This window comes from Lepisma saccharinum, chromosome 4 (genome assembly GCF_977018435.1).
Source record: "Lepisma saccharinum chromosome 4, izLepSacc3.1, whole genome shotgun sequence".
Lineage (NCBI taxonomy): Eukaryota > Metazoa > Arthropoda > Insecta > Zygentoma > Lepismatidae > Lepisma > Lepisma saccharinum.
The window spans coordinates 59,810,268-59,823,327 of NC_139232.1; the positions used below are offsets into that span (position 1 = coordinate 59,810,268).

Below are 13,060 nucleotides of genomic sequence, written 5' to 3' on the forward strand. Positions count from 1 at the left end.
CACACAGTTTTTTTTAGCCATGGAATTATTAAATATTTATGCATTTTATGTATATTTGGTTCAGTCTAGTAAAAAGGCAAGTGGAATGGGATGTGTGAATGTACACTTAGGATTTTCTCAGATTTCGGGTAAATTTTTTGCACATGTTAGAGCATTCTATTTACACATCAATTTTTAGGTGTTTGCTTTGGAGTTGAATATTGCCTATGTTTCTAACTTTTATCACTTATAACCTGAACACTGCAAGAGATATTTACACCAGGTTTGCTTTATCAGTATCGGCCAATATCGCCAATGCTTTCTGGCATATTGGGTCTTTCACAGGATCTGCAAAAATGTCACACGACACTTTTGCAGAATCTAATTATCCGGAAATTTTGCAGAATTCAATTTCCATTAATTTCTCACCAATATTGTGTGAAACTATTTTGTCATTACATACCGTACATTTTAATATTGGGTTGATACATAAGTTCGTAGCATTTGTGTTTGGTATGGTAGCACTGCGGTGTTAGGAGTTTGTTTATCATTTAATGTTCATCAATTGGAGTGGCATTGTTGTGCTTATACTACCTTTTCAGCTCTCTATCCACCAATCTTCAAGGAAGCTCCTTTGGTGACGAAAATGCTCTTCAAATCCCAAATCAGCTGATTTCTTCAGGCATTGAATTGAAAAACTGCCCCAGCGTTGGTAGACAGCCATAGACAATGAAGGAAAATATATTACTGATTAATTTGTATTTTGTTTATCTCAAATTAGTATCAAATAACAATACTTTCGCCACAGTGAAAAAATACTACGAACTTATGCATCAACCCAATATTTGAATATTTTGTAGTAAAACTGGTAAATTGAAGCTTATCATTGGAGTGGAATATCTGTCCATGACAATTAATCAATATTTTGAAACATCGGTACAGATGGGAATTGATAAGAGCATTAACATGCGTATGATTATCCATTCAAAGTGGTATGGGCTCAGTCCTACCATTTACTCACAGAAATTTCTAGAATTCAGCACTCTATGAAATTCAGAAATAGCAATATCATATGTGAAGTGGAAAAGTAACATTTTGTGGCATATGATCTTGGTTAGCACCCTAGAATTTTGCCCTGTCTTTTGAAACAATCTGTACATTCTGGCATCTTTTAAGAAAAGTATGCATTATTTTGTATACTGTAAAATCACATAATTAACATGTACCAAGTTAAAGATGTTAAAATAAATTTAATGGTGTGCCCAAACTTTCATGTTTTAACTGCAAACATATCCACTGTATACAGCTTCAGAATAATATGTGTTTTACGTAGTACATATTGTTCAACCATGTTCATTTGTTCATCTACATTGTATGTAAATAAGTAATTAAGTGATGGAAGTAGTATTGTAATGAGATTTTTGTTTTGCAGAAAGGATGTCAGCCCTGATCCCACTCGACAAGAAGCAAGTGTCTTTGAATGTGTTGCCAAGGAGAGAACCCTTTGAGATTCTCTACAGGCTGAATTGTGATAATTTGTGCGCCGACTTCCATGAAGATCTTGAGTTCCGCTTCTCGTGGGGAATTACCTCTCTTATCGCTAGATTATCTGGGAAGAATGCTAACAAAATAGCATTGGCTAATTACAATCAAAGGGTAAGCTAATGCTTTCCTCTAATTTAACACCTTAATTTGTTTGCATGATGTGTATTGCATTTATTATTTACAGTGTAACATTTTTCAGGGCACTGATTGATGAACTTATAATGTGAGCAAATGTAAAATCTGGGAAGAAAATCAGAATTCCAGTTCATGAATTCTTGATGAGTGCATTGCATTATGTAATAAGATATTCCTAACCATTGTAGTTCTAGAACAGTTTCTGGGAAATGGTGTCTTGGGAGAACTTGAAAACATTTACTTTTGTGTTAATGTTGCACCAAGTTTACATTTATATTTTTGTAGGATATTATATATGTACTTGGGATAGGACAGATTAATTGATGTCAGCAAATGTAGCTTTACATTGTAAATTTTTTTACCAATCTGATAACGAGCCTGTAATTTAGTGCTAAATGCTGCCATTTTTGTATATTTTAAATTAATATAAATGTATAAAATTCATGCACTCTGGTTTTGTAAATTTAATGCCTAAGGTAGAGCTTATTACAATCAACTCTATTTTTTTTAGTTTTTCTCTTTAGCATCACTCTTCTGACACTTTTGGCTATGATATGATCAATTGATGAATGGACAGTCACAAAGAACACCATGCCCTTGCCATGATTTGAACCTTGGATCCTTGGCATCATTGTACACTGTGCCAACCACTCTCCCATGGAGACTAGCACACCTGGATAAATATATTAATTAAGGAAGTGATTGTACCGTTCAGACATTTGAAATGTTATACAGTGAAATCTCAATTATACATTTTGCGATAGTATGTTTTTCTCGTTAGTACTTTTTTTCTGGCAGTTTCTGTCAATTCCCCTAAGGCTGCATACTATTATATTTCAGTTATACGATTTTCAGATACATGATTTTCCCAGATACGTTCAACGAGTTCAGTCCCAACAAGGAAAAGACTTCAGTTATATGTCTTTAACTGTTCTTGCTGGAAAAATTGCTGCTTTTGGAGTTCAAGATTTCCATGATGATAAGATCTGCCACCCGTTCCAGGTTTTCTTATCAGCTGTAACCACAGAACCAGACTCTCGACTTGGAATTCTATTTTTGTTGCTTGCATCGGAGGGCATGGAATGGGCAATACAACCTTAAACCATATTATCTGTGTTAAATAGTCCTGCTTTTGTTCTTTGCATTGCGTTGGGCAAGTCGTATCTGCCTGAAGCAGATTGGAAACTGATATCTTTCAAGCTGTCAGACAAGTCACTGGCGCCACACTTCTCAGCCTGTCATAAACATTACAAACAAGCTAAAGAAAGGTAGAGGGAGTCAACAGCGGCCTGCAGGGAGTTCGTCGGCTGTGCCTTATTACCGTGAAATTTAAAGATTATAAGGTTGATGAAAACAGAGAAGTTGCAGACCTCTTTTTTTTTTCTTTTTTTTTTTTTTTCAGAACGAAAACTCGGATAAACAAATTATTGAACACCGTGACTTATTTTTACCATGTGAATGGTAATGAAGAAAAGCAGCATCATACTAAACACTGTGTACATTTTCTTATGCAAGTGCCATTTGAAAAAAACAAAACAAAAAAAACAACACTATTTCCCTTTTGTCACTATGGGATAAATTGAAGATAAAAGGCTATAACTGCTCATCCACTGCATCTATTTAAATTCTAAATTGTTAAGAATGAACAAAAAGCAACATTTTAAGAAACATCCAACAATTAAGGGTCCAGGGAGAAAGCGGGGGAAAAGCCCAAATTTCGAATTTTTCCGTAATTACGCAAAATTTGTGAACGGCGTATTTCTATTTTTTTTTTTCCAAAGTTGCAGTAGGATAATTACATATCCTCATAGAGAGGTATTTCGTCATGCTTCGCTCAAAATTTGGTCCATCCAGCATCCATAGGACCGACTCCAGAAGTGAAATTTCTTAATTAAGCAAAATTTCCAGATGCCGTAATTTGTTTTTTTTTCCAAATTTGCGGCTCAAGCATCACATATTCTCATAGAGTAATCTTTTGTAGTGCTTCCCTCAAAATTTGGTCCATCCAGCATCCATAGAACTGACTCTAGAAGCGAAATTCCTTAATTACGCAAGATTTCCGATTGCCATAATTTCAGTTTTTTTTCTGCAAAGTTGCAGCACGAGTATTACATATCGTAATAGAGTGGTCTTTTGTTGTGCTTTGCTCAAAATTTAGTCCATCCATGGCCGATGCTAGAAGCGAAATTCCTTAATTACGCAAAATTTCCAATTTTTTCTCTCAAAGTTGCGACACTACCATTACATATCCTCATAGAGTGGTCTTTTTGTCATGCTTCCCTCCAAATTTAGTTAACCCTAGTTGTTAGGAGGAACAATGTATAAATTTTACCTCTGCTAAAAGCCCTGCCTTTAAGGAAGAAAACAAAACCAATTTCCTTCTCTCCATGACAATTAGTTCTCGAGCTACAACTTTTTTGTACTTGCGTCAAGTTTGAAAAGCACATACTTGAAAAGGCACCAACTTCAACGAGAATACAGGCGCACGAAGCTCCGTCCGCTAAAGGTTTTAAGTCCACTTTATGCACAGAAGGCTAATTGGGACTGGGCCTACAGTTTAAAGTGGGATCCGAACCACTATGTGTCTCTATCGGGTATCTAACCTGGAACCCCTTAATTTAAAGGTGACGACGTTACCACGATGCCATTGGGGAGGCAAAAAAATTGTATACATAAACCCCCCTGCCCCCTTGAAAAATCCTGGTCATGCCACTGGCTCTATTGTTCAAAAGAGTTACGGTTTTATTTATGAGAAGGCAGGGCAAGAACGAAAAATTGCATCCTTTATGTTTGATGAGTCATTGCTGTGAAAAGCGATATCTGCAAGGAACTGCTTTGGAAGAGCTGGCACCGGTACCAGCCTCCCTCCAGACAGACTGGGACCAACACACAGGTGGCGGAATAGAAGGTTCTACGTGTTTTAAAGCGTGCCATTGAAGACAAGAAAAGCTAAAGTACAGCATTAATTTTTTTTTAGTCTGCGAGTCAGCAGCGTGCTTATTCCCAAACCTAGTTGCAGAAAGAATGGGGGGGGGGAAGGGTTATTGTATTGTAAGGGACACACGAGCAATATTTCCTATGCAGGTAGCTGCATGAAAAAGAAGGCTGCTTCATGAAATTATTGTATACCCCTGCACAGCAGTTGCAGATTAATTATCTGTTGTGAGAGGAGATTAGTGACTTTTGTCACTCGTTCATAAACCAATATCGGATAACTGGGGTTGGCAAATTCTTCTCATTTCTTTCCCAGCAAACTAGATTAAAGGAAAACTTTTGAAGCAAGTCCCCTCCCTCTCCCGTATACAAGGAAGGATTACGTAAAAGCGTCTCTAAAGAAGTGTGAATAGTGATTGTCCACATACATTTTTGTGGAGGGAGGGAGAACAAAGACACCTGAGTCACACTTTTAGAATGTGTTAAAACCCTAGAGAAAGCAGCATTTAGTGACTATCGTTTTGGCAATAGGGCACTTGTTCCCCAATCTTAGGCAGGAGTTCAAGGTCGCATTGTGAATAAATGAGACTGCTGCAAAAGCAAGGAGAGGGTACCTGGCATACAGAACAGCCTTCTGGCAAATTTTGTCATCAGCAGGGTGTGGAAAACACATAAAGCGGGAAAAAGAGGTTTATGGTAAATATAAGATCGAGATAAGCATCCTAATGTTCAACATGTTTTTTTTTGTTGTTTTTTTTGCAGGGAATTGGCGGGTAAATCTTGCTTCCACCCCTCGGTGCCTTCACTGTCTATTTCTCTTGATTTTGTGAATTTACAATAACTATTTAGAACAGATCAGTGCCATACAGCAAACTTTGGTGTATATGTAGTACTCCTTTTCTTTCTTTGTGCATTTAATTTTACCATTTTAACCCCTTTCTGCATGATTTTTTAGAAATACCTGAAAAAAATATATGTTGTTACTTTTGTTATTGGTGGACAAAAATAGCAAACAGTTTTGAAAAAACATTTTATTTTCCAAAATTCTATTAAAAAATATGTTTGGATCATATATGGCACAACATGCATTTATGGATATGCCAGTACACTACATTTATGGATATTCCAGTACACTAGATTTAATTGTTTCTGAGCTGTTTGAACCCAGCAGTTTCATATTGTCTGAATCACGTGGTATGGAATAACAAGAAGCAGTTTCTGTCCTTGTTCAAACATAATGGAATCTTACACTTTACACAATGTACAAGGACCTACCGGTGCATTTTGGATATTTGCACCTCATTCGAGTTTCCCAATTTGGGATGTGTCCAACATTGTCTCGGCGAATGTGCACTTGAGGGATTGGAACAGAAGGCCCATTTCGTTTCTTTTTCTGAATTTCATTCTCAAGTTCGTTGCTTGGGCGTCTACGCCGTACAGAGGTCTTGCCTTGTTTGCATAGTGCGTCTGACACTTCAATTTTGAAATTTACTAATGGCATGTACAACCCTGTTTTCCGTCTCCACAATAACCATGCGTTGACAATTGCCATATCAATTAGGTGGTGAAAGATTCTCATGTACCATTTTTTGGATCGGATCATTATCCGATAGTAGCCTAACATGGAATCCAATAGATCAACTCCTCCCATATATTGATTGTAGATTTTTACGACGTTTGGACAAGTAATCATTTCAAATTCATTCTTGGATTTGAAGAAACGCCGTGCTTCCCCAATTGGTTGACTTCCTAAAAACGACGATAGAAAACACACTAACTTGTTGTCATACCAAGCCACTGAGGAAAGCTTCACACCATCAACAATTGCAGTTTTCTCAACAAATGATCCCCTCCCCCTTTTTTTCATTGTTGTTTCACTCGGCATATCAATGTCACCAAGCCTATTGAGTCTGACAGTACCTAGTGCATTTATACCTTCTTTCTTCAGATACACCTGAAGTTTTATGTTGTTGAACCAATTGTCAAACAAAAGTGTGTGATTTATATTCCTTGGAACAGTGCGCGAGAGACGTATAGCAACATTCCCACTAACACCAACATCTGGTTCACCTGGAAGTAGCACATTATCTGAAGCACCTACAAATATTTCAAAGTCGTAGCTGAACCCTGATTTGCCACTAAGAACGAACACTTTGTAGCCCCACTTATAAGGCTTAGCTGGATTGTATTGCTTGATGGAGCTCCGTCCTTTGAAGGGGATTATTTGTTCATCAATGCAGAGTTTTTCTTCTTTAGGTACAGTCAGCAAAGATGAACGAAGGAACTTTACAATGGGCCTCACTTTATAAAGTTTGTCGTGGCCTTCTTGACCAGCAGGAATAAAGTCGGTGTTATCATTGAAATGAAGGAAACGGCGTATATCTTCCCACCTATTGACTGCCATTACTTCAAATACCCGAGGGTGTCCAATTTTACTGCTCCAATAATCTCTGCAAGCAGGTAACTGAATCACGGACATGTTTAGCAAAATACCAATAAATTGTTCAATGTCTTGTTTAGTAACATTTCCTGGCTTATTTGGTCTCTGTTGCGTTGTATATAAGTTTGTTTGCTGAACAATGTGGTTGATTAGCTCGTCTGTGAATAGGTACCTGAAATAATCGAAGGGGCTATTTAGTTCTTCAAAAGATAAAGGCAAACTTGTATCACCTCCAAATTCAACATCATTGCCATTACACAGGAGAGAATCCTCATTCCACATGATCTTCTCCTTACCTTTCTTCGCACTTGTCTTCTTTTTTCTTGTTTGAGTGGGAAGATCCGAAGGCTGTTGTCTTGATGTTGATGGGGTCGGTTGAGATTCTCCTTCAGAATTCTCGGAGGGTGTTTCGGGAATAACAGTCACATTAGGGTTCATAATGGCATCTCTTACATTATACATATCTTCATCCTCGGAGTCGGGTGCTAAAATGGGCACCTTTCTCATCTTGCTATGGTCCTCATCGTCCGACAGATCTGAATCCTCACTGAGATAACCATCTCCAGGAACAGTTGTCACACATGACAAATGACCATAGAATTTGGAAGGATCCATATCCAGTCTGCAAAGATGAGAAAATAGTTTAGAACACAAATGAACCACTTGGTATAACAATTCAATAAATGTAAAAAATATACTAAAATATTCTATATGGTTTGTAATATCTACAGTGCAGATACATTGCTGTTCGATTTACATGGGCAGCTACATTAGAAAAAGCAATGCATTTTATAATTGATTTGAGCTGTCTAGAATATCCCCCCCCCCCACACCACTCCATAATCTTTGCAACTGATGTTTATCGTCTTGTGAAACTCAGAAAAGGAAACACATCTGAAAATATAGAGAATAAAACTTGTAACATCGTCTTTTTGCCAACACTTTCTATTTACGTAAGAGCAAGATAATAAATACCCACATCCAGCAATGACAAATATGCATGGTAAACACACATGTGATATATATATATAAAAACAACAACACCTTTTCTACACACACGCCATAATGTGCAGCTTAGCAACACACAATCAGCTGCATGAACGGCCATATATGGACCACGCTCTGTTTCTTTGTCTAACTACCCACGTATGGAAGGCCATATATGAACCAAACCGTTTTCTTCTTAGTAGCAAATTATAATAACATTTTCATCAAAACTTTTTTGAGATTCTCGTTCTCGACATAATCAACGATCATGAGATATTTTTATATTTGGCTAATTTGAGATATTTATCAAGATAATGTAAAGAAAACTCACCTTTGTTACCAAGCCCTTCGTCCGTATGGATCAGATGCAATCACACACTGCAAGAACTTCGTCCCGCGGCTAACAGGTGGCAGCACACATTGCGCGACCAACAGGCTTGGCTCATTTCTGGCCTGACATGCACGAAAAGATCGTGAACTTTCAAACAAGGTTATAATGACTGTTTTAGTGGTTAAGCTCAGATATGATCCATTATGCAGTAAGGGGTTAATTATCTTTCAATAATATGTTTTCTGTTATATGTATTTTCCCTTCTGTCTCCCATAAAGTGTATAACTGAGATTTCACTGTATCAGTATTTATTGTTTATTTATCAGTAGAAATGTCATATCCATTTGTCTCTAGTAGTAGTAATTTTGCTTGTTAGTTAAAAGTTAGATTTCTTTTTGTTTCAGATTGCTTCTACCATTCTGTCGCCTCTAGATGAGCCAGAGAAGCTTCCAGTGAAATATACTTCCTCCTCACCAGACGACTGGTCGATCCCATCGAGAATAGCCTTGGCTTCCATCAGCTCTCAGGGCACAATGGGTGGATTGCTTGTTGCTGGTTTTGTAAGTACTGTTTACTACATTTATGTTAGGTTGCAGCATTCCCACTGACCTGAAAGAACTTGAAAAGTTGAGGAAATTTGTAACAAACCTTGAGAAACTTGAAACCTCAGACTTAGTCTGGAAAATTTTTCCATCAGTTTCATCAATTAGAATTATTAATCCACTAGATTTAAGAACTTCTTGCTAAAGTTGGCAACTATATAAGTACAATGGACTCTTAAGATAATTCCTTGTCTTTCTTTCAGATGTTGAAGACTGTTGGTTGGAGGCTAATATTAGTTAGTGGAGCAATCTATAGCTGCCTGTATCTTTATGAAAGGCTAACATGGACAAACAAGGCAAAGGAGAGGACATTTAAAAATCAATATGTCAACCATGCAACAAAGAAACTACGTCTAATTGTTGACCTTACATCAGCCAACTGCAGTCATCAAGTTCAACAGTAAGTACAGTTAACTGTTTTACTCAGGCATAGTGATAGTGAAAAAAATTATCATTCCTGTGAATGTTTTTAAATATCTAACTTGAATTACTACAGACATGAATTAAATGTATCAATGGGTAAATTGCATTATGACTGAAGTTAACATGCAGGAGGGAGATATTAGCTGCCTTTCATCTTGAATGTACAGTCAATTTTTTGTATCCACATTTTTCCATTCAATAAGGTTGTGGTAATGAAGATATTATAAAATAATACAGAAAATGTCACTATTAACGTTTAGAGAATGGGAGCCTCATCTACATGTTAAGCCTCTCCAGACAGGGATTTTCAGGCATGTGTTTTTCAAACTTGCAGCAATGGTATTAAAAATTGTAGCAAGAGAAAGTGTCACAGAGATGAAATCTTTATTATTATTTTTTTTCGGAATGACAGGACTCTTAGCAGAGGTGAAATTTTACACAAAAATTAATCTTCAGTATGCCCCTGTGGCTACCACCACAATAGACCAAACTGAATGAAAAAATGATGTGTGTATTCCTACAACCAAGCAAAGTCTCATTGAAAAGAGACAGATCCTTCTTGGAGAAGAAAATAATAATATATTAAAAAAGCAGTGTTGTCATCTTACAGAAAATATAATTTATAATTATATTATAATTTATAATAATACTATAATTTAGACTTCAAAATATAACATGTATGTGTACACACATTGGAAATAATTTCAAACTGAAATAGCTGTAAGATTAATGTTAAATTACTGAAAAGTAGGGATGGGCCGATATGAAATTTTGGCCGATACCGATACAGTACCGATATAAAATTTACCGATACCGATAACCGATATTCTACCGATCCGATATAAAATTAGAAATGGTCCTTGAAGACCCTGAAATTTTCATTGATCTCCGTAATAAATGTGTGTTTCAAGCTGATTGCAATGCAAAAGAAGTTGAATATTTAGAAATTTACTTTTCAGAAAGTAGGGCATGGAGATTATCCATAAAAATTACAATGAAATGGCAGAATTTTGCACTAAATTATAAGATATTTATCGATATATCGGATCGGTAAAATAATCGGTAATTTTACCGATAAACCGATACACCGATATGCCTATATCGGCCGATACCGATAGAGTACCGATTAATCGGTCCCATCCCTACTGAAAAGCTAATACAAATGTAAGGCTCGGCCAAGGATTGAGGTTCAGTGTCCTTCCATTCCAATGAGCTACCAATCCAACCTCTGGATCCCCTCGATTTTGACAACTTGCATCTCTGTGTAAGCTTATAATGACCATTTTTAGTGAGTTAATGTGTACAGTGTTCCATAAGCTACAGGTTGTCCCAGAAATAATCCCGGTTTCAACTGCTCACAGATTTTCACTGCATGCCTCATACATGGGACATGTAGGCCTCCCCGATGGTGCATGGTAGCGTCGTCGCCTTGTAATCAAGGGGTCCCAGGTTCGATACACGGTGGAGGCACATGGTGGTTTGGATTCCACTTTAAACTGTAGGTTCAGTCCCGATTAGCCTTACTGTGCATAAAGTGGACTTAAAACACCAACTCAACTCAAACATGGGACATATATTTTCATGTCATTTCATGCACTCAGTGTTGGCAACTCTGCTGACATCCAAATGTCAAAATGGTATTCTAATTCATGCTACATGTTTTGTGACATTTAGAGATTATCTTGTTCTTCTGGTGACGTAATTTGGAACTGCCAAGAACTGGCCCACAAACTTCCACAATAAAGGGGCTTGTGCACCTGCAACAGGCAACCAGAAGTCAAATGTAACATTGGAAAGTTACAAATAACTAACTACAATCAGGGAATTGCCAATCTCTGTGGTTAGCACAGCATGCTGCAATGCCAGGGACCCTGAGCTCGAATCTCTGCCTGGGTATGGGTGTTCTTTGTGATTGCCCCTTGGTCAATTTCATCATATCATCACTCCTCCTCATCTTTGCAATTAGCCAAAAGTGACAGAAAAGTGAAGCAAGATAATCCAAATCAATTAATACAATCAGGGAATTTTTTTTTTTTTTGGGAGAGACTGTATTTCATTCACTCTAAAGTTCACATTTCATTTTTCCACACAGTTTTTGTTCGCAATCAATTTTGACACCTGTCTGGTTGCTTTGTCAGGAATGTACTATTGTGACAGGTGGCGAAATCTATTGCGAACAAAAGCTGCGCAGAAAAATGAAACATGAACTTAGAATCTGTATTTCATACAGTTAGTACAGTTGAGTTTGTTGTACTATGTCTGGCACGAAAGGGTTGACCAATTTATTGTGTTTGTTGTGCAGGGAACTCTCCAGTACTTTTGCAAGATTGTGCCATCTAGTGGACGAAGCAACAGGTGACATGGAGTCAGAAATCAAACAACTTGAATCACAACTGAAGTCTCTGGAGGAAGCTGCCAATTCAGCGAAGGTGCTGCGGAATAAGGCAAACTACATAACTAAGGAACTGGGGATGTTCGATGATGCATATCTAAAGCATCATGATTGAGATAGAACTGAGTAGGAACAAAAAAGTATACTTGGAGGTACCTGTTTCCATTTTCGCGTTAGACATCGTAAAGGGCAGCACTTTTCGTGTAGAGCAGAAGTAGATGACAAATTAATATTTGTTGAACCTATTATTGATCCTCTAGTGAGAACAAAATTAGTGTGCATTTTTACTTACATAACATTAAACATTGGTACACATACTAATTTTGTGATTGTAATCAATTTTTTATCTTTTAGGTATCTTTACCTTAACCAGACATGGCAATACAGTAGTGGAAGAGATAAAATGTTTCTGTATTGTACATCACTAAAGTTAATTATCTGAACAGCTAGAATAATCCACTTAGTTCACTAATAATTTTACAATTATTACAGGGTCGTTGTGAAATAATTAAATTGTTTTGTGCAATGTCATATCTTAATTAAAAATTACATTTAATTACTTTCATGTGGAGCAATTGTAATTGCCTCAGAAAATTTGTTAAAATAAATACGAGTGTCTAATTGTTGAGACTGTGATTTGTGAGCAAGATCCAGTTTGTATTTTTACTTACCTCCAATATAAGTAAATGGACTTAATCAACTGTACAAACTGGTTCTAAGAAAAATGCATCTGTGAGAGAAGTCATATTTAACTGTACAGTGTTGTTGAACTTGTAAATTAAATAGTTTCTAGTCAGGAGAATTGCTTTTGGAATTCCATGTTTTGGTTTCGGTAATACGTAAATGTTATGTGAGAACCCAGTTGTGAATGCCAGTGATTTCACATTGGTACAGTGAATTTTGTTGTGATTTTTCTATCTTGTTTTTACCTGCTGGGAAGTGCTTGAGAAGAATCTGTTGTGTAATATGCTTATATATTATATACATAATCATAAATTGAGTAGTTTCAAGTGGTCTGTTTTTCATTAAACTGTTACATGTCTAAGTTATTAACAGTTTGTGTTTTACTAACAAGAACCCATTTTCTTCCAAAATTACCAGATTCTGCATTTGATTCCCAGGATCAACTTGAAACTATAGTTTCAGCCCTGATTAGCTTGTGTGTCCATAAAGAGAAACTATAAAACAAACTTTTCAAAGAAATCATGTTATTAACCATAAGTTTGTGTAATAATGTAACAACAATTCTTCTTTATGGTGTACATTACTTGTTAATATCATTAATACTGTGA

General features: G+C 36.6%; 1 protein-coding gene across 4 annotated transcripts in view; it reads left to right on the plus strand.

Annotated features, from left to right (window-relative positions):
- The window catches only part of Marf (Mitochondrial assembly regulatory factor), a 60,698-nt gene extending 47,881 nt beyond the window's left edge, over window positions 1-12,817 (plus strand). For all 4 annotated transcript variants that reach the window (XM_083120561.1, XM_083120564.1, XM_083120562.1 and 1 more), the window contains 4 exons: window positions 1,412-1,635; window positions 8,756-8,911; window positions 9,157-9,353; window positions 11,679-12,817. In XM_083120561.1, the coding sequence (XP_082976687.1) occupies window positions 1,412-1,635; window positions 8,756-8,911; window positions 9,157-9,353; window positions 11,679-11,883 (782 nt within the window). In that variant the 3' untranslated portion in view covers window positions 11,884-12,817. The remainder of the gene's footprint in view (window positions 1-1,411; window positions 1,636-8,755; window positions 8,912-9,156; window positions 9,354-11,678) is intronic.
- Window positions 12,818-13,060: the final 243 nt, after the last annotated feature.